We start from the raw sequence: 20,078 nt of genomic DNA, 5'->3' as shown, positions 1-20,078 counted from the left end.
TGTACAGAATTAGAAAAAAGGTTTTCAAAATTCTTCCGATTTCAAAATGTTTTCAGAAATAATCTATCGTGATTATCTAGAACTGAAAAGAAAAACACGACCACACAAAAGTTTCAGATATTGAAACTTTGCAACAGCCCCTGCTATGTGAAGCCACGCCATTGTTTGCCATTTCATTGTCTTACATATGATCAAACTTCCGCAGCGGCTTTCAAGTGCGGGACGATTGGCGGAAAAGATTGTCACGTCTATTTGGGGCAACAGTGTCCAGTACATGATATTACCATCCTTAATCGCTCGAGGCGGTCTCCAGTAGTATTTCCCATTATGGCAGATGCAAATTCACAAGGTACTTTGCGTGGCGAGATAGCACGATTTCACATGGCATAGCGGACCGGACAATATAAATCCCGATCATTTTTGACTCGTCACAGTAAAGTACAAATGTACATCTGGAAAAAAATCTTGGTGCCTCTCTGATGGAATCGGACGACACTTGGTTCCAACATGGCGCCCATAGAGACCACCCTCACCCAGTGCTGTGACTGTCCCCCTGAATCAGAGAAACCGCTGCCGATGGCAACCACTACATCAGCTACGGACCAAGAGGTAGGGATAAACATTTTGTACTGTTTTTTAAATTTCTTGTGGACCAAGTAAGGCCGAAAAAATTAAAGGCTAAGATTGTAAAAAGATGCATCTTATTGTGATATGATCGTGGTAGAGTTATATTTTCCTCTTTGTGGAAAACATTTCTTGCGAGACACTCAGAGACGTACTCAATTGTAGTTTTACCGGCCTTTGGAGCAAACGCTGTAAGGTTTTCCCATCCCTCCGCTACATATCAAGACAAACATTGAAATTTTATGAATATATGGCCTACAGCTGGCCATTAGAAATAACGCCAAGTAAAGCCAAAAGGGTTGTTGTTTTGTGTTACCACTGAGATGTAAAATTCTAACCTGTTTAGCCAGCTTTCTATATTTTCTCAACAATCTATACTCATATTCATTGTACTACACCATTAATTAACTGTATTTCGTCTTTCGTAATTCGTTTTTCTATATTCATCGAGGATATGACAATATTTCTGTCCGATTTGATTTTGATTTCCTGACGATCTACCCACTAGAACATCAGCGATGTGTTACAAGGTCGTCATTGAAAAAGCCCAGTGTCACCAGTACGGTACTCCCAAATGAATTGTGATGAATTCCTCCACACATCAGTCGAAATTGCTCCACTTGCTGTAGCTCTCATTCTTTCCGCTTTCAGCGTTGTGTTAAGCTATAGCTTCTAACAGCTTCTAGGGTGACCTTAAATTTCACCACGCCCACGGTGTATATTGCACTGCCACTGTCAAGTCTCTTGGTGATATTTTCACGTGTACTCCAACATTGCGTCACAAGACGCACAACCATAGTTGATAAAACATGCAATGAATATGTAATATGTATATGTATATATTCCTGGTTGGCTGAAAATAAGTGATCTTTTTGTTACATGTACGGCAACAAAAACAACATCATTCAAGCAAATATTCTTTGAAATTTGCAGTCATACTTGAGAGTCATACTTGAGAACTTTCTTATTGATAGTCATTATTATGTTGACGTCATTAATTTAGAAACAGAAACTGACCAATCGTTTTTTTTTGGACAGTGGGAATTTCCATGGCGGGATATACCATGGCAACCAATCGTGACGTCACTATCCATAATAGTCTCCACCACGGTTACCCTGATTATCGTCTGCTACAATCACCGTCAGAGCAAGAAGATTAGCGCCCTGAGAAACAACTTGTCGTTTGTGAACGACCAGTTGGCCAAGCTGTACGGACCTCTGTACGGCAACAGACTCGCCAGCCACAAGAGTTTTGAAGAAGCCGTAGGAGAACTGGTGGACAGGTATGTCCCACCGCTGCCACCAGTGTTACTATGTGATGGCCACTAGTATGCATGGGAGAGCAAGGATGAGATTTGCACACACTCGTACGCGTTGCCTAGTCAGAACTGCCGTAGATAGACTTGAGGTCTATCTCCTTTATTATCTTCGCCGAGTACTTGTACTCGGAGAGGATTATGTTTTCGGTTGAAAAATCTGTTGGGTGGGTCTGAATGTATGTCAGGAGCATAACTCAAGAAAACTTCAATGAATCTTTATGATTTTTGGTAGGCGTGTAGTGGTTGTGTAAAGGAAGGTCAAGTTCGAAAATGGTTTATCTTGCGTTTTTCAATAGTACTGCAGTGGACTTAGCATTTTTTTGTGTTTGTATGTAGGCAAAAAAAGTGACAGAAACGTTGATGGATCTTCATTTTTTGCAGGTGTGTAGATGTTGTGAAAACGGAGGTCAAGTTCAAAAATGGTTCTCCTGGCACTTTCCGTCGGTACTGCAGCGGGCTTTGTGTGGATGTGAATTTTCTTGTGGACAACATAACTCAAGAAACTGTTGATGGATCCTTATGATATTTAGTGGATGGGTAGGATTTACCGAAAGGAAGGCCAAGTTCGATAATGGGCCTTCTAGCGGGTACCAAAGGTACTGCAGCAGAGCTTCAAAATTTAGGGGCATATTTTCTGAAAGTGCTATGGTCATGATTTTTGTGTGGTAGATAGTTCATACCACAGAAAGTAAGTTCTGTAAATTTTGGCCCCCTAGCGGCTTGTTAAGAACCGCAGTGGGTGTTTTTGTTTTGAAATTCAGACATGAATAACTTGAGAATGGGTCGACAGATCGTCGTGATGTTTGGTATGTAGAGAGCTCGGATGGTGCTTTACATAATCAATGACTAATTATGCAAATAAGGAGCTAATTTGCATAATTAGTAAGGAAATTTTGTTAACCCACTGCCTTTCAATGGGACATGGGACAGTGTCAGGTCATGTAAACAGATAGCCTTGCATAAACGTACATGTAGGTCAAATAAATAAACTATTCTCCAAGCAGAGGTGTGGGTCCTGCTGGTTTTTGACGCGTTCAGTTTAAGCATTTTTGTTCAACACGGTTGGCGACATAACGAAATAGGGACAAAATAGAAAACCTGACTAGAAACACCTAAAAAGTGCCAGATTTATTCTATTCATATGTATTGACTGTACTATTTCATCATCACTTTCAACTTTCAACACTGCCATATCGAACCTTTGTGGCCCATATAATATCAACATACTCATATTTTTTCATGACCAGTTATAACATATATCAGCACACTCTACACATATACTAGTCCTGTACCACCAAATGATTTTTAACCATATCTTAACTGGACTCATTCGCCCAATCATAACGTCCAAATGGTATGGTGCATGATCAAATTTGCAGGGGGTGATAGGCACGTAAGTATAAATCACTTTCCATAATAAGCCTTGATTATTTGGCGAAGATAATGTGTTTGTGGAACTCTAGTTGATATATAAATCAGATACAGATGTGAGATAGCCCTGTCGTAGGACCACCTGTGGACCGTACTAGCCATCTTCCTGTTGTTACAGCTAAAACATCTTGCAACATCTAAATGTGCTCTCGACAATGGTATCCGATAGCTGTGGCGACTATTGGAGAGCTTCTCTTGCATGCTCTACATCCAAGCAAATGCGGCCGACTAGGTATCCGACAGTCTTTAGAAATAAGCACTTGGATGTAACGTTTAGAAGGTGGCAAGTTTGAAGAAAAGCATCAACACTTACCACAGTCCCTCTTGCTCCTTCCTTTATAAAGAGAAAGATATATAATATATGATACCAGTTAGTGGACAGGTATGGTATCCGAAAGTCATCAGAAATAAACGCTGGGATGTAGAAGGTAGTAAAGGGTAAAGAAAAAAATCGCACTTTAAAGACTGGTAAAATATTCATGAAAAAGTTGCAGAAAAAGTGTAGTAAGAATGTAAAAAAAACGTTTAACTTACCAAAACATCAACACCTGCTACAGTCCTCATAGCTCCTTTCTCCATGAATGGGAAGTTATATCATATATGAAACTATTAGAGGTTAGCTCAAAGAGCTTTGTTGAAATGGTAACTGTAGGCCCTGCTCACACGTTTAACGACATTTTTTATTGATTTTTCCGTTAAATCAAGAGGCCGTGCTCGGACAGTACACATTTTGCACTTGAGAAAAATTTCTATCACACATTGCATGCAGCGAAATCATTCTATTCCAAGTTCAACCTAATGGACGATAAATTGTTGTAAAAGGCTAACGCTACCACGCACCATATTCAATTTTCAGTATGGAGATAGATCGTGCACGTGGTAGGGCAAACAGGCAGGTCAAACGATCAATAATAATTTGTCACTTTGCCAAAAAGTGGTCGATTTATTGGGTAATGGAAGCGTTGAGTATGCTTGTCACGAGCTTCACCAACTGATTATATCATTTATAATACAAGGAAGAAATGTCTCAATTATTGAAATTTATTTTCTTAACAACCTGAAACTGCAATAAAATGCAGTTTTGAGAAGTGTTGAGCATTCTAGGCGACAAGTGGTGGATGAGAGAGGTCGTATAGATCACGCGCAATGGCGTGTACAGGCGTTTCTCGCATTGATTTATTTCCCCAAGGTAATTTCCCACGGAACGTAAAAGCTATGAGATGGGAAAAGGGCAGCTAATGGCAGGAGATTCCGTGGTGTAGCGGTTATCACATCTGCCTAACACGCAGAAGGTCCCTGGTTCGATCCCGGGCGGAATCATTTTTTGCTTTCATTTTTAAGAGAAGAAAGCTATTTTTAGTCAGACAAACAATTCGTATCATTAAGAATATGAAATTGCAAACCTAAGAATATGTATAACGAAAAAAACGCGACTGGGGACATAGACAAATTTATGATTATTGACAATCAAACAGGTAGTCGGTACTGAAATCGTCTCCATCATCAGATCTAGACATTTATTGTTATTACTTTATTTGTCTGTTTATTTGTTTATTTGTCTAAAACATCCTAGTAGCAGCCAATATGCTGAATCGTCAGGTCTGTTTATATATCGGACAACACATAATAACCAAGGACATTTTTACAGCTTCTTAGATTATTATGACATTTAGTATCAAATTATTTTCTTATTACCCCAGCAAAGGAGTAATGGGTTTAGGGAGCAGAATACTGGGACGCAATTATGCTATGCAAAAGTATAGATTTGATAGCTGCAAAAACTCATTTAAAACTCTTTGTGATCAAACCTTTAAGCTCGTCTGACCTTGCGTTATATATATGTCAACTTCTGTTCTCGGTCCAGAGAGTCTGAGGGTCTTGTCGACTATCTCATCAAGGCTCGTTGGATATGGGAGAAGAACGCCTCAGAAGGTCAAAGGTTACTGAACCGCTGGCGGACATTCCTGTATTACGTCATCCATCCCCTGGACCTGAAGGCTGAGGAGATCATCCGGGACAATGCGCACCTGTACGAGGACGGGTGCCCGGATGTGTTCAGAGACTTCATCGTGCACGTCAATCATCAGAAATTCGTCGTCGGTAAGTTTCTGTCATGTTTTTGCAAGCAATACAGTGGAAATCATTCTACTTGGTTTGTAGAACGATAGTTTTATTAATTTATCTATTGGTTTGGCTATTCAGCATACACAGCCAGTGCTGCCCAACTTGCCTGTTGCTAACGATAGTATAAACGTGTTTGTAGAAGAACTTTATTGCACGACAATCGTACACGGTACAATGTATGGCAACAACTACTACACAAAGTACAAAATAGAAGAACTAGTATAGAATAAATCATCCTAATTGATAGAAATAAGGGCTAGTTTAAGGCTTTAATATACTGTTACAATCGAACGGGGCAAATCATGGATTTTGGAATTTTTTATACAAACAAAGCAGTCTTTTATACATTTACCTACACGTCTTTGATGAAATAGCTCCCTTGCATGTGTGCACCATTCATGCGAGTGGCATACAACAATTCAGTGCGATACCTACACATGATTCGTGTGTAATTGAGACTTGAATTATATCAAATTTTGCTGTCCTATTCTGGCATATTTCCTATTGGTTTGTACCGCTGAGCCTCATGGAAATGGGATCATTGACAGTTGCACATGTGTTGATTACAATCATACAAGAAACAATTTTTGTTCGTTTTCTGTAGCGCGCTGGAAGAAATCGGAAAGAGGCGACAAGCTAGAAATGGACGTGGAGTTCACGGAGGCTGACTTCTCGCGAGACAACAACGCGGGAAGTTCCACCTACCGACTCTTCTGGACTCTCGAGGAACACGTGACCGAATCGTACGAGAAGCTGGTGAAGAGAAAACGTAGACTGATGCGACTCATCAAGGAGGAAACAGGCAATGGTGGAGGGAAGTCAGAAAAGTAAACACCACTAGAACTAAAAGAACAAATCTGCACACAAAGAGTAAGTTTATAAATCATATTTGGATGGAACTTCAATTTGATTTCAGTATGCTAATCACGGCAACCTTCCTAAGCTGTATGTAAGAAAGCAATAATGGCACAGTCACAGCGAAAACATTTTGAAATGTGGCTTGACACACTGTAGTTCGAAGCGTATTAAGAAGGGGGCGCTGCTCTACAGTGAAATGGCAGAGATTGCCCTTGGCTATCAGATCACTCACTCATTCACTCACTCACTCATGACCCATGACCTCAGTGGTCGTAGGGGCGTCATGACAGCCAGCCGATGGTAAACGATGATTCAAACGGAATGTAGTACTAGCTTCACGTGGAGATCTAGGCCTCAGTTACTTCGAAGCTTATGTATACAATATTCTTGTGAGTCCTGTTCAAATTCTGCAGGTTCTAAGTAAATCGTAAGACAAATGGTAGAATTGGCTTGATTAAGTCGCACCGTCTCAATATACGTGCTAGTAATGACGAGTGTTACAAAATGTACTAGTATACAGCAACCTTTTGTACATGTACATACTTCTATAGCCATGTATGTGATGTATTTTGTACGCCATTGGTGGGGTATGTAGTCTGTTGGAAGGGATATCTTCAACCATTGCCGTCACTTTTTCATTTGCATTGGCCTACATTGAGCCCATCATCAACAAGTCTAAATAGAATTTGTAAACAGAGTGTCATTATCGTCTATTGAAACAGCTTCTAGAGTTTCTGAATCCGTCCGCGGGGTCGCTGGATGGTTTTCAGATTGAACGAATAGTTTCGACTCCGACCCCTCCACTCCTTGGCCGCATAGAGGTTAAACAGATTTATTATTAGTAAAACAAACCAGGCACGACACATGGTCATTTGAACTTTCTTTCAATGAAGCTGTGATCTGGACAAGCCGCATTGAGGTACTAGGTATGAATAAAACTCTCAATTAAGGATGGTCTCGTTCTCAAACCCAGTCATACAATAGCGAATGGATACAATTCATATGTACGTGACAATGTGTACAAGTTACATGTATTTACAGCAAAGCAGGTAAGTTGGATGTATCTGTGTTAAGGCATATACAATATGGGTGATAAAACTATCCAGCAGATATCTAATAGTAATCGTGTGTACACCATATTCAATGTTACATAATAAGAGACGGTGGTAGATTATAGAATGTGCACAAGATGAAGTGCTTTATCACCGTATACAACATTGCTTGACAGTCCTGACCATGGTCCTAATTCAATAGAAAGCAACAGCACAGCATTTTTAACAAAAGTAAAAAGTCACCAAGAACCTAGTAACTTTTTTACATAATCATGAATTGCTGCATAAAACGATAGAAGTGTAGCCACCACGTGCAGACTCAGACAGCGTTGTTACCCGTCTTCCTCTTCTTTTGACACAGACAGCAGGACATTGTCATTCCGAAAACCTGCAGCCGGACAGAAAAACTGTTACTATGATGATAAGGCATCCCATTCGAGCAGAAAGCATTCTGAGGTGGATACCAGCAGACGTGGCGTCGTGTTGGCGTGACGGCTAGGATGTTTTGGCCTGGAAACCAGAGGTCCTAGGTTCCAATCCTCTGACATGGCACCGATGTTGCGCCTTTGGGATAGGCACTTGACACGACTTTCCTCACTCCACCCAGGCGCAAAAAATGGGAAAAAATGGGTACCTGACTTTGGTTGGGGAGGTAAAAGTAGGTAGAATGAGAAGGTTGGGTACTTCACACTAGTCTAGGTACTTCAGTCCCGTGTCCTAGACACAGTGGATAAAGATTCACTGCCCCTACGGCCTCAAAAAGGCTATGGGATGTCCTTTACCTTTTAGTAGCACACGAGAATTAACAGAAATTTTACGTACGCTGAAAAACTAGTGGAAAGTTTTGGTCTATTCATGACAGAAGGTGACATGACAGTGGGGTCGTGTGGCGCAACGGCAGAGCGTTCGGCTCAGAACCAAGAGGTCTACAAAATGTGGAAAAATCCACAAAATGTGGATAGTATATGTCGTGTATGATGTGAAACATGTAAACCCTGCATCAATTCAGCGCTAGAAAGGCTGCCATTGCGGGTTATTTCTGACCAATAAAAAACATTATTATGTTACTCACCATCACCAGTCCGAAACCGATTCCCACACCGGCGATGATGCTCGACTGCTCCTGCATCCAGAGGATGATGGGTCGTTTGCATGGCTGATGAGGGAACACATGGGGACAGGGTATTACTAAGGAGACATGACGTCAGACGTACAAGTCGTTTGATTGGTCCACAGAGCTGTAGGATGTTATCACCTTTTGTTTTACCTCCTTAAGCTTATACGAGATGTGACAAGTTGAGCCAACAAATTAATGTTAAAGTATCAACTCATGTGGCCGAAATATGTGCGTTGCTCTTTGGAAACTGTAGGTTAGTCTGTATTTAAGATGGACTGTGTACTGACCCGATCCCACCACGAGAGTGCGTCCAGTTCACAACAGTTGTCGTTTGTATCCACGTCACATGAACACGAGTCGGGTTTGGGGCTGAAGTTCTTGGTAGAGTTGAGGCCGCAGCATTGCAGCTGAATCGATGAAATATTAACTTTTGAGATCTATAAACCATTAACTCCTTATCAATTTATCCCACTGGTGTGTTTGATTTGAAATACGTTATCTCCCATGCCGGGTTTTGTCTAGTAATGTGTAGAAGTTTTAGTCTTCATTACTAGGCATATGTTATGCCAGTAATATCTATCATATCGTTATGTTATGTTAAACATTCAGAAATGGCTGATCTAGAGATAGACGCAATCCCTATTAATATGTAGAAATGTTAATGACGATGTACGTTTCTTCTAGATATTAGAAAGAAGTACAGCAAGGTGTATTAATATCCGGAGAGTTGATAAAACTTTCAAACGTTCAGCTAGCCATGTTGACAGCAGGGCTAAACATGACCATTGAGAAAAGTTTGCAAGCGTCAAGAACAAGGAATAACAATTAATAATGATGACTTACATCCTTATGAATGGTGTCAAGCAGGGTCTGCAGTGCCGTGTCGAAGTCGCTGTAGTTTCTAGTTGAAAGGGTGTCTATTGCGTCACCTACAGTGGTGTAAAACTGAAAGAAAAGTTATCGCGAAGAAAGGATGAAAGAAAATGTTCATCAGACACTCTCATTTTGATAGAAACAGCACATATTATAGTATCAGTTCTAGCAACGTTTTTTTTTTCAAAGGTGGGTCATCAATCTCCTCACATTGTCAAATGCTCAATTGAAATGTTGAAGTGCACAATTCGCGTTGAAACAAGCACCCTGAAGACGACATTTTGCAAGTTAATCATTGATTAAAATTCCAACGGTAAAACCTTCATCTAGTCGACAGTAAGCTGTCTCTCATTCTAAAGACTCATTTCTCAACATTCAACTGTCCTTAATTATATTCTATAATATGAATAGTATACCTTTAGGCTAATTAAGTGATGGTAAATGAACTGAATGCAGCTCTGATATTATGATTCTCACCTGATCTTTCTGTACCACGTAGTACACGCCAATGGCGACTTCCATGCAGAGTAGAAACAGCAGACAGGTGAAGAACTGCGTAGTTAAAACAAGACGCAATAAGACAGTTATTCAGCGTTTTTTTAATATGATCTTAGATACATGCATAATCTTACACTTAACTCCAGATATCGCATTTTTATGCAATTGTATGCGACAATCTATTAAGTCACAAAGAAGAGTTCAGGGTATAACAGTCAAACAAACAAACAAAAAATAAACAAACAAATGTGGTGATACGTACGACCCCCAGGATGATCTGATGCTCCTTCCAGGCCCCGACCACTCCCAGGACAGCCACGATGACGGTGATGACTCCGCCCACAATCAGCACGATTGCGCCTGCGTACAGCGTCATGGTGTCGGTGTTGGTGAGGGTGAAGGCGTTGGCCGCGTTACTCTCCACCATGACCCAGATACCCACCCCCACCAGGGTCAGGCCCAGCAGCTGGAATGGTATACATTAGAACCACTATAGCAGCATGTTAATGCTTTGGTCCCAGTTGCGCCGGTGCCCGTGGGGTGGGGGGGGGGGGGGGGTAGGGTGTAGTCCCGCCCGGGCCCCGAAGCCACGAATTTGTCTCACTGGAGTGCCGGGTACGGGGGGGGGGGGGTGTGTAGGGTGCGACTGGGACCGAATCATAAGTGGTGGGTTCAAAATAATTCCTGTAAACTTGAGTGCGTCACTACTTTGTCCCCGTACATATGTTTATGATTCCAATACAATAGTAGCATGTATTTAGCAAACTGATTAGAGCTAGAATGAATCAATCTTTACACAGGGCTGTACCTAGCTAATTTACAATGATAGATGAGTCACAAGACATAGTATCATATTCTTAACAAACTGATTGGTTTCAATAAATTAATCTCCACAAAGAGATATGTGTAGGTTTGTCTTCATTTCCTTCGTGTGTTTTCTTCAATAAGTGTAAGGCTACACGATTTGAAGATGTACACGAGAAGCCAAAAGACGTACAAAAACAACTTGAACATATGCCATATGCGTCGAGATTGAGTATGAATTAAAGTCGTGGGTATTCATACATAATTTAGAGTCTGTTATAAACTCTAAATCATCTATGGATCCCTTTTCATTGTCGCATCCTGAATGCAATTGTCAGATTGATAGATGAAGATTGGTGATGGTATTACTCAAAGTCCTATTTTGATTCTTATCTGTGGCAACCATAATTTTCCCATCTGTACGTAGTTAAGCTTCAGTTGAAGATAAACGTGTCATGAGTTAATGTTAGTCATGCAACATGGGAATATTATTATATTGCCAAGAAGTGTGTGTGTGTGCGTGCGCGTGTGTGTGTGTGTGTGTGTGTGAGGATGTTAAGGGGGCACTGCAAATAGCTTGAACTGTGTTCTCTAGACCTTTATCCTGAAAGCGTCACTACGTACGGTATGAAATGTTAGTTTCCAGCAGACTAACTATGCAAGCTATAGGGAGAATATTTGCCAGGGAAGTTTGGCCACCAGAGGGTTTCGTTTGCAAGGGAAATATATACCTTAAAGTGGACTGACTCTACTGGCCATTTATTCCCTTCCTTGCCGAATTCTACAATCCATACCACCGTAGGAAATCCTGGTGGAGGCTAAAGCAACGACATGTAAGGCGACTACAACATTGGCATTGATGACAACAAAAAAAACTCGCTATCACCCACGTTGCTAGTGTTGAACTGTAATAAAAAGATTTACGATGTATTCTTGTGTATTGACTCCGCTGCGTCCTCTCAACTTTCATGCATACCACTGGTCCTGGCCGAAAAAAAGGGTACGAAAAAAGGGTCCGAAAAATTACTGTAAAAGCGCTCTTTATGATAAAAATTCAAACAGAACACTAGATAACGTCACGTAATTTCAGACCAGCTCTTTATGTATAAAAGATATCGTTTCCATGCATGTCAGTAAATTCTTCTGCGTAAAATCTGAAGACAGCAAACTTCTTAGTGAGCGACATGTCGACAATGAGAATGTGATTTATTGTGTTAACGCTGGGTGTGGCAACAACACTAGGCAGTCAGGCGAGAAGTTGTTTTGCTATGTTAGCACTTGGCGTGGCTACTAGCAAGCTTAAATAGATGTGTTTTTTTTCTGGCTGTAGGGCTTCTATGACCACCAGAAAACGTTACGTTTTTCACCCAAAACATCTGCTTGAAGCTTACTTCACCACACCAATCAGCAACCACACCAATATAGCACAGCAAAATAACATGGGGTTAGGTTACTTGTCCTTGAGTTTCTATTCAGACATTGCAGTCGGGCCAAAACCTATCTGCTAGTTTTTGATAGCATAGCGAACACGCGATTCAAAGCTTGAATAGCATATCTATCTGTTGCCGTCAGCGTGTCTTCCGTTCTCTTGACGACTTTTTCAATTTAAGGTTTGAAATTCTATCCTGTGGTATTTATGGGAATAGCTACAGAGTGATTACAAATGTATCGCACAACATGGCGTGTGTGTAGACTAGGGACCATCAATACGTAATTTGGAAAGGCCAGCAACAGAAGATATCTTGTAATATGGCTCTGTCATTCCAACACAGTTCATGTTTGGGATGAAACAGATCAGCAAAACACACACAAAAAAAACACTCGCCCTATCTTCTGAATACACACCAGGCAGGTCTCTGTAACTCAACCTTGGGCAGTAACTAATACTATGTACTGTGTACTTGCGGCAGAGCGTGGCGGTCTACCTGGTGTGGATAAAAACAACACGAATCTACATGAAACAGTGCTGGATTCTTCCCTACTATCGGAAGTACAAACATCAGAATGAATGATACCAGAAAAGCCTAGAGTGTGGTGACAGGTCTATATATAGCTGACATAAAACAAGCATTTGTATTAACAATTTTCATCCCAAGAAAATCTGTAACAAAGAAACTAATCAAATTTTGAAACATTTCAACCTGATTAGCTGGCCAAGTTCAACACAAATTCATTTATCCAAAAGCAGAGCTGCGTTACATTGACGGCATTTGTCTGCTTGATTGAAAGCGCTCAAGCGATGCACGTTCGTAACTTGTTTAGACTCCACCTTAGAAACGCACAAACTACTTACCAAGAAGATCAGGTTAAACACAAAGAGCGCCATCTTCATGCACTTGAAGGAACAGTCAGCACAGCTCTTACAACACCCCATCTTGGAAGGATTTGTTAAATATGAACGTCTTGGCGCTTAAGGGAAAAATATACTTTCTTGTCTTGTAGCGCTGATCACCTTATCAAGGACACTCAAACTTGAATGGTGCAGGGGATTGTGGGTGTGGGCGAAGGACGGGCGATACCAAATGTTGCATAGGTACGGGTGCTGACATTGAGATTTTATCATTTATTTTCGCGGAAAATTCGTGCAGTGAATTGGCATTGTTTGAATTTTCAGGAGCTTTACAAAGGTTTCCAACTATTTGACAATTCCGATAGCTGGCGAATCGTGTATTAGCTTGCAATAAGTCTAAGTAAGAGCGACTGCACCCCTACCAACCTTGAACACCGTCCGCATTCGTGATACGCCCGCAGGCTATTGACGTAACCAATGGCCATGGATGTAACTAAGTAAATGTTTGACATTGCGGTAAGTACGAGGATATATGAGAGACTATACTCTTTGTCTGACTTGTCAGAGAAAGACTTCAGATATTCATCAAAACACGCCGTGTACAGAGGACGCATGGCTTGGTGAGGACAAAATGTCATGTTGTCGATAATATAGTTATTGTTTTCTGAGACACAGCACGCTATCTTAGACGCAAATTATTCCAAACGACTTCTCACAATTGTTCCTGCAGATTATCTAGTATTGAATCTGTCGTTAGAGAATCTCCATTGATATCATAACGCCGTTCGTGCACGTTGTTTATTCAGCTGACCCTGAAAAGCTCAAGAGAGCGAAACATGTTCTTGTGTCATATACCCGCGGTGTCATACAATATGTGTGGCGACCGTAATATACAATATCGTAAATCATGCCCAAACTCCTTAGTTAAAGTACAGTCTGTCTGTAACATAAGACACTTATGAAGAAACCAAGACGTAGAGGAAAATATTTTTGCTTTTTCAGGAATTGGGTTTACCTCAATCTGAATGTAATCACTTCGAAGTTGCATGCACACGACAGAAATTACATATAACTTAAAAAGATCTCGAAGATGTTTCACGAGACGGCCTAGATATCACAATATATCATGGAAGGACTTAAGATGCAAAAAAAGATAAGAACGTGGGAAACTTTTCAGATCAAAGTTTTCCATTCCCTGCCCATAATCCTCTCGATCTATCCGTTATTGATGAATGTTGAAGACGCCCTGTTCTCTCCAGTATCCCCATCGGTCCGCCATGTTGATAATAACGTCATATTGCACCATGGTAACCACGATCAATAAACGTTCGTACTTTCTATATTGAGGCGAGCGCGAAGATTCCTAATTTCCTAAAATCGGACCGTTTTCTGCCTATAGACACAGGGTTACTCCCGATTATTTGCCGGGACACACTACAGTTTCATTGAAATTGAATCGCAGATGATACTATAAAAATCAATACATCTATAGCTTATAGATACTGAGGTGTTTACCGAATGAGCCTTAGTTTTGTTGGTGTTCTCACAGCAAACTAGGAAAAACCACACTATCTGACGTTCATTTGTGATTGTCCGTTAGAGCAGCGCTAGCATTGTCATTGGGATTCAGAACAAACAGAACGTGTTTCTTGATTTAGATATCATTTATATGTCTGGTGTCCTCCCTCAGGATTCCACACACCCTATGATGTCGCTTCAGCCAAATGGCAGTATTCGTCACATCTCTGTGTAATTTTCTAATCTAAATTACTCTTGTTAGGGACGAGGATACCAATTGACAACCACTGGACGGGACACATGTCTCTGTGCTGCTATAAAGATGTTGTATTGACAGTTGTAACTTTATGTCATACGTTGGAATGATACTACCGTATTCCATCTGTAAATCTTGAAATGTTCGCGGTGGTTTTTCTCCTGTTTTTCGCGGTACCTCTCTACCGTGACACCGCATATGTGTTTTTCCGTGCTTAATTATTGTTATGACCAAGAACCTAATATACCTCGAATAATGAAAAATACATATCCACTCCTCCGCGAAGTTAGATACCCGCGAAAATAACACGTGAGTTTACAGTAACGTTAGCACACGTACATGTAGCACCGGCAATCTTTTTGATGTCGCGGAGAGGTGCAGGTAGAATAACAATATACGATGTACGTACTTTGTAACACCTGTAGGGTTCATCGTGATCACAGATATCTGTTTGTCTAATGCTAGTTAAGATGCTTTCTACAAATTCTAGCCAGTACGTTGGGATTTGGGAAATTCAGTACGCCAAATTGATTCATCGATGTCGCTTTGCAGTACGTTCACACACGTATCGCCAAGATATCGATCGAGATATCTCAATGATAATGTTGACACGTTATTGTTGGTACTAGCTGCTTCCCTACTATTAGAACGGTGCCTACAATAATACACTCTTCTTTTGAAGTCGGCATAGTGGAGTTCATACAAAATATCAAAGACGGCTATGAACAGAACCGTTTGCTATTCTTGGTACATTGAAAACAGTAAATCCATCTGTATGTTTGAGACAAAAACAACTTTCCAGGTAGTCAGACATCAACTACATATTAGGTATTTAATGTTCTTTCCGAGTTAATGTCCCCAGAAACTTGACAAACAATCTGAGTAATGCAAGGGGGAATTTAAAAAGAGTAAGATATCGCCGTGTACTCAATTTCAAAGTCGGGGGGGGGGGTCAGAATCAGGATGAATATGTGGAAAAGTACCTTGGGGTCACACTGCAGACATCATTTCCCTTTATCATATATATAGGAAAAACAGTTACAAACACTACTGGTACTACGTCTCCTTACCGATTTCGTTATGTTATCTTTTGAAATCTTGTCTCCCCTCCCCACTATTGGGCATTTCAGCCCATCATTCGTGCGGCCTGTATTGAGGACTATTCGTGATTATTCACGGGGTTAAAGACCACAGTAAAACTATACAAATTCGGGATGATGTGAACTATTGGCTTCCGCATGATGTTAGCAGCCGTACCAACTAAATACGAATGTACATAGCTACAAGCAATAGATGCATACGATTTTTCGTCCTGTAAAAAGTAAGAAATCAAGAGAGACTAGAAACACGACATCCACGAGGTTAATCATTTCCCATCTTACTTAGGCCCTTCCCGAAATTTACTATTTCAATGTTACCCAGTGCAAAATGGGCTGCCTCAAAATACAGTTAACATTATATATGTTCGAAGAGGCTATTCCAAAATACCTACCGTTTAAGATGCGATATTTTGACATTAGTTGCGACGTCATACAGAATACGGATAAGGATATTGCACCCCTCTCCCGGTATTGTTGGTACAGGCCACTAAGAGTTGTCTTACCACTTTAGACGTCAATCAATGGGACGTGTCTTTGTTGACATCGGGCCCATTGTGTCTTCCTTCGCCAACTTCCGTATCATTGCAGCTCTCTCTTAATCAGCAGGTACAACTTTGACTTCTCTTAGGTAGCATATGCCGCACTGTGGCAAATATGTTGGGCGTGATTTGGTTGGGTAATATTCAATAATCTAGCAGAAACTGGAGGCCATCATACTAGTATAACATATGGAGTTTAGGAAGTTGACCTGTTGAGGTCAGTTAAGCCATTGAATATAGACCGGGATATGGGGTGCTTATGTACACATAGTGTAGATTATGAGAGGCAGCACGGTTCAAACCTCCTTGATTATGGCTATATTTCTACATGCTATCTGGCCGCCATATTGATTGATGACGTCATGTCCAAACAGCAGACGAAAAATTGCTTCCGCACGGTCCCAGTTCATACACAACAAGTTGGTCGTCGTACCTGAATTTACTGTAACGATATATTGCGGTGTCTCTTTGGCTTTCCGGGGATGGCCACCTTGTCTAACGGGCTAACTCAGTAGCTACTGACTACCCTACTTTGGCCGATATTTCTACAATGTGCTACCTACATGTGAGTCTTGTGCAGACTATCAAGACAGAGCAATCCATTATACTGACACTGAATACCCATACAGTATACACAAACCTGGGTTTACAAACCTCCGGTTGTATGATCATCTCAACGTTAATTCAATGTTTCATTGTTTCACTTCAAAGACAGACCATGACGTCACTTCCTGTCTGGATACTGAAACCGCTGATCACCCGTTTCGTCATCCAAAGCTGGAGAATCGTTTTCACGGTGTACGGAGTTAATGTCCTCAGACGTGCTGTTTCAGACAAAAAATACATTAAGTGCATACCGTGTGGCCTTCCCGTTACCTTCATAGCGACGCTGGTCCTAGAGTTTGTGCTGTATATCAGCGGGGTGTACTTCGGAACGGACATGTGGTTTCTCAAAGCCACCGTGTCAAAAGTTGTTGAAGTATTATTATCGTTGATAAGTTTGACTGTTTCTCAAATGATGATTGACAAGGTCCACGCCAAAATATCGGTTGGGGAGAGTTTGTTTGTACACCTTGTTGTTCACAACTGTCTGTCATTCACTGTCGGCTGGGTTGCCATGGAAACGATGGTACAACTCGCTGTGACGCTGGAGAAACTTTGGGATGTACATTCTGAATCAGATGGACTTTGGACCATGATGCTTTTCGGCACCATCAGTCAAACATTAATATGGACTTACATCGAAAACATAAGGTAAGGAGTCACTTTTGTTCTGGTAAAGACAATATTGATATCGTGTTTTTGACAAACGTGGGGACAAGGAAAATCGTTAAAGAATCGATGATTGCTTAACAACAATTTGAGTTCTGAAGTTCCTAATACATATTTATTTTTTTATCAATGATAACTAGTGGTGCGGATCGGTCCGGCCGGACCGGTTCCGGACTTGTAGAACGTTTAGGTTCAAGTCCAAAAAAACCTAAACGTCTGGAAACAAGTCCGGACTTGAAAAAAAATTCTCAAACTCATACACTCCTTTTTGTTTTAAACCATCTTAAACCTTCCTTAAATCGTGAAATTTGCACTAGAAAAATATGAAAACATTGCTGTTTTTGTGTTTATAACTGAACTTTTGTGTTAATAACTGACTGTATATAATTCCGTATATATAGTTTTCAAATTACATGTAAAATATCTGCCAATATGCAATTTTACATGTAACACGAAAAAAATATTCCAAAATTATTGTTCAGGTCCGGACTTTCAAGTCCGGACCTGAACCTAAACCTCTGGACTCGAGTCCGAACCTAAACCTAAACTCGGGTTTAGATCCACACCACTAATGATAACCACAGAATCCTAAATCACATAGCTAAATGTTTTGACATTGACGACAACAAAAAGTCAAATATTTGTTCGCTTGTGTCTGGTGATAATTTCTTGTCTTAAAAAGCCTATAAACTTCACTTTTTTGTTAGGTTTCGAGAGTCGTTTCGAGTCGTCGTCACAACACACGCCCCTGTCGTCATGTTCATCGCCTGGACATTGCCGAGTATTCCTGAAGGCTTTTTTCTGCACATGGCACGTGTTATACTCTTCCTGACGAGCGTTCTCTTGGTCCTGCGTCTCGCCAAGGCCATCACACAAATCAAGGACCTCACAAAAGTGACCCTCCCACACCCGAAAGGATCGGTGAAGTCTCAGAGAGAGTTGGCACACCTAGCGATGAACAACAAAAGTACATGACTCATTTTTGCACGTCAACTTCGTTCATTCCCAGTATATAGTATAGTACCTGTTCCTTATAGCCGTTTGTACAGTGGTTTCATCGATATAACATCTAAAAACATCATGGAAACAAATCGAGCTGTTAAAAGAGTGATATACCATATATGCAGAACAAAATAGTCAATCAATGATACTAATTCATGACGTATGACGAGTCATTTGAAGTATAATGGGACTGAGATAATTTTAATTCATACAGCCGTAAGTAGTTTACTGTAGTGATGGCAACAATATTTAAGCAAAAATTTATTATTTTCATATATTGGATGATACAAGTTGTTCATACAGTGCAAAAATTTTACACGACCCCGAGACGACGCCCCGCACGCGTCAGCACAACGGCTTCGGACTAGGGCCCGCCACGGCCCCACGCACCTCGGTGCGTTTGCCGGCGAATTCGTGATGTCTTACATGGAACATCCGCCGAAGTTTATCTCAAATCATGCCAGAGAACACCGGCAAAATATCCACCAAACACCAGCTTGAAGATTATGCAAATCAGTATGTGGAATCCACGACATTTTGAGCTTAAGGGTATATTTGAGGAATGTGCACATGCAGAACCAAAGGTGGGAAACCGGTTAAACAAACAATGTGCCATGATTGATTTGATTTTTTTCCCATCGGCATAAGAGACCGCGACCGCCTATTTGTTGTTACACACGCTTGATTTTATCGGATAATAAGGGGTAGTGAATTATGGTGGGGTTATTAATTCACCTCCACAATGACACATGAATTAATTTGATATAAGTGACGGTTGATTATCGCTGTGTTTTTCTCTGTGAAGTTTGAAATCTTAGTTACGTTATGCAGTCGACGACCACGAACAAGAAAACAGCAACGTCAATAAAAGGAATCTCAAGACTAAAGATTTAAAGCCTGACTTATTTTGTCACCCAGTCGACAATAGTTTCCGACTCCCTGCTAATGCTGTTTATGGGTCAATTAGGATATTGCCATAGAATCTGTTTCGAACAGATAGAGAAATATTATCTTCTGTATTTGCATAAACAGAATAGAAGAAGAGGGGGTGAACAGCTGGTCATGTGATGTACCTCCTTTGTTGGACGGGGTGAAGAGAACGTCACTGTGGTCTTATGCACACGCAATTACATCGGATAATGTGATATAATTTATAAGGAATGCTAATTGGTTTGGACTACCATGTTAACTCTTTCAATTGTGCTCAGTCATCCTTAAAAAAGCAGACGAAAGATGTAAAGGAAAATTAACAAGACTTTGTTTCATGTCTATTAACATCATGTTAACAATATGTTAGATCAATGTTTATTTCTAAAAAAAATACACGACTTCTGAAACATGTCTCTCTCTGTGTGTAGTCCTACAAAATCTAGAGACATTTGGTAAATGGCCGCGACAATT

At 40.7% G+C, this 20,078-nt stretch overlaps 2 protein-coding genes, 1 long non-coding RNA gene and 1 other non-coding gene across 4 annotated transcripts; 3 read left to right on the top strand and 1 right to left on the bottom strand.

The window, feature by feature from the left end:
* Positions 1-230: 230 nt before the first annotated feature.
* Positions 231-7,053, top strand: LOC136429952 (uncharacterized). Its single transcript, XM_066420135.1, has 4 exons — positions 231-609; positions 1,663-1,907; positions 5,239-5,474; positions 6,103-7,053. Exons 1-4 carry the CDS (start codon positions 508-510, stop codon positions 6,327-6,329), a joined length of 810 nt encoding a protein of 269 aa, XP_066276232.1. The 5' UTR covers positions 231-507; the 3' UTR covers positions 6,330-7,053.
* Positions 4,622-4,694, top strand: Trnav-aac (transfer RNA valine (anticodon AAC)). Its single transcript has one exon. It is a non-coding gene; the product is annotated as a tRNA-Val (tRNA).
* Positions 7,054-7,224: 171 nt separating the features above from the next.
* On the bottom strand, positions 7,225-13,205 carry LOC136429953 (CD9 antigen-like). Its single transcript, XM_066420136.1, has 7 exons — positions 12,994-13,205; positions 10,159-10,362; positions 9,876-9,950; positions 9,369-9,470; positions 8,813-8,932; positions 8,481-8,564; positions 7,225-7,796 (listed from the first exon to the last, which is right to left on the bottom strand). The coding sequence occupies exons 1-7, from the start codon at positions 13,072-13,074 to the stop codon at positions 7,728-7,730; spliced, it is 735 nt and encodes a 244-aa protein (XP_066276233.1). The 5' UTR covers positions 13,075-13,205; the 3' UTR covers positions 7,225-7,727.
* A 2,972-nt stretch (positions 13,206-16,177) lies between these two features.
* LOC136429951 (uncharacterized) lies at positions 16,178-19,564 on the top strand. The gene is made up of 3 exons (XR_010754834.1): positions 16,178-16,470; positions 17,115-17,657; positions 18,383-19,564. It is a non-coding gene; the product is annotated as an uncharacterized lncRNA (long non-coding RNA).
* Positions 19,565-20,078: the final 514 nt, after the last annotated feature.

Source organism: Branchiostoma lanceolatum, chromosome 3 (genome assembly GCF_035083965.1).
Source record: "Branchiostoma lanceolatum isolate klBraLanc5 chromosome 3, klBraLanc5.hap2, whole genome shotgun sequence".
NCBI lineage: Eukaryota > Metazoa > Chordata > Leptocardii > Amphioxiformes > Branchiostomatidae > Branchiostoma > Branchiostoma lanceolatum.
This window is presented reverse-complemented; position numbering and strand designations above follow the sequence as displayed.

Bases quoted from the DNA above. Each gene is read 5' to 3' on its own strand.
- LOC136429952 (XM_066420135.1), top strand. From the start codon at position 508: ATGGCGCCCATAGAGACCACCCTCACCCAGTGCTGTGACTGTCCCCCT. The intron at 1,908-5,238 runs GTATGTCCCACC...TTCTCGGTCCAG, and splicing joins GTAGGAGAACTGGTGGACAG to AGAGTCTGAGGGTCTTGTCG. The intron at 5,475-6,102 runs GTAAGTTTCTGT...CGTTTTCTGTAG, and splicing joins TCATCAGAAATTCGTCGTCG to CGCGCTGGAAGAAATCGGAA.
- LOC136429953 (XM_066420136.1), bottom strand. From the start codon at position 13,074: ATGGGGTGTTGTAAGAGCTGTGCTGACTGTTCCTTCAAGTGCATGAAG. The intron at 10,363-12,993 runs GTAAGTAGTTTG...ATACCATTCCAG, and splicing joins TGTTTAACCTGATCTTCTTG to CTGCTGGGCCTGACCCTGGT. The intron at 8,565-8,812 runs GTCAGTACACAG...TTCCCTCATCAG, and splicing joins CACTCTCGTGGTGGGATCGG to CCATGCAAACGACCCATCAT.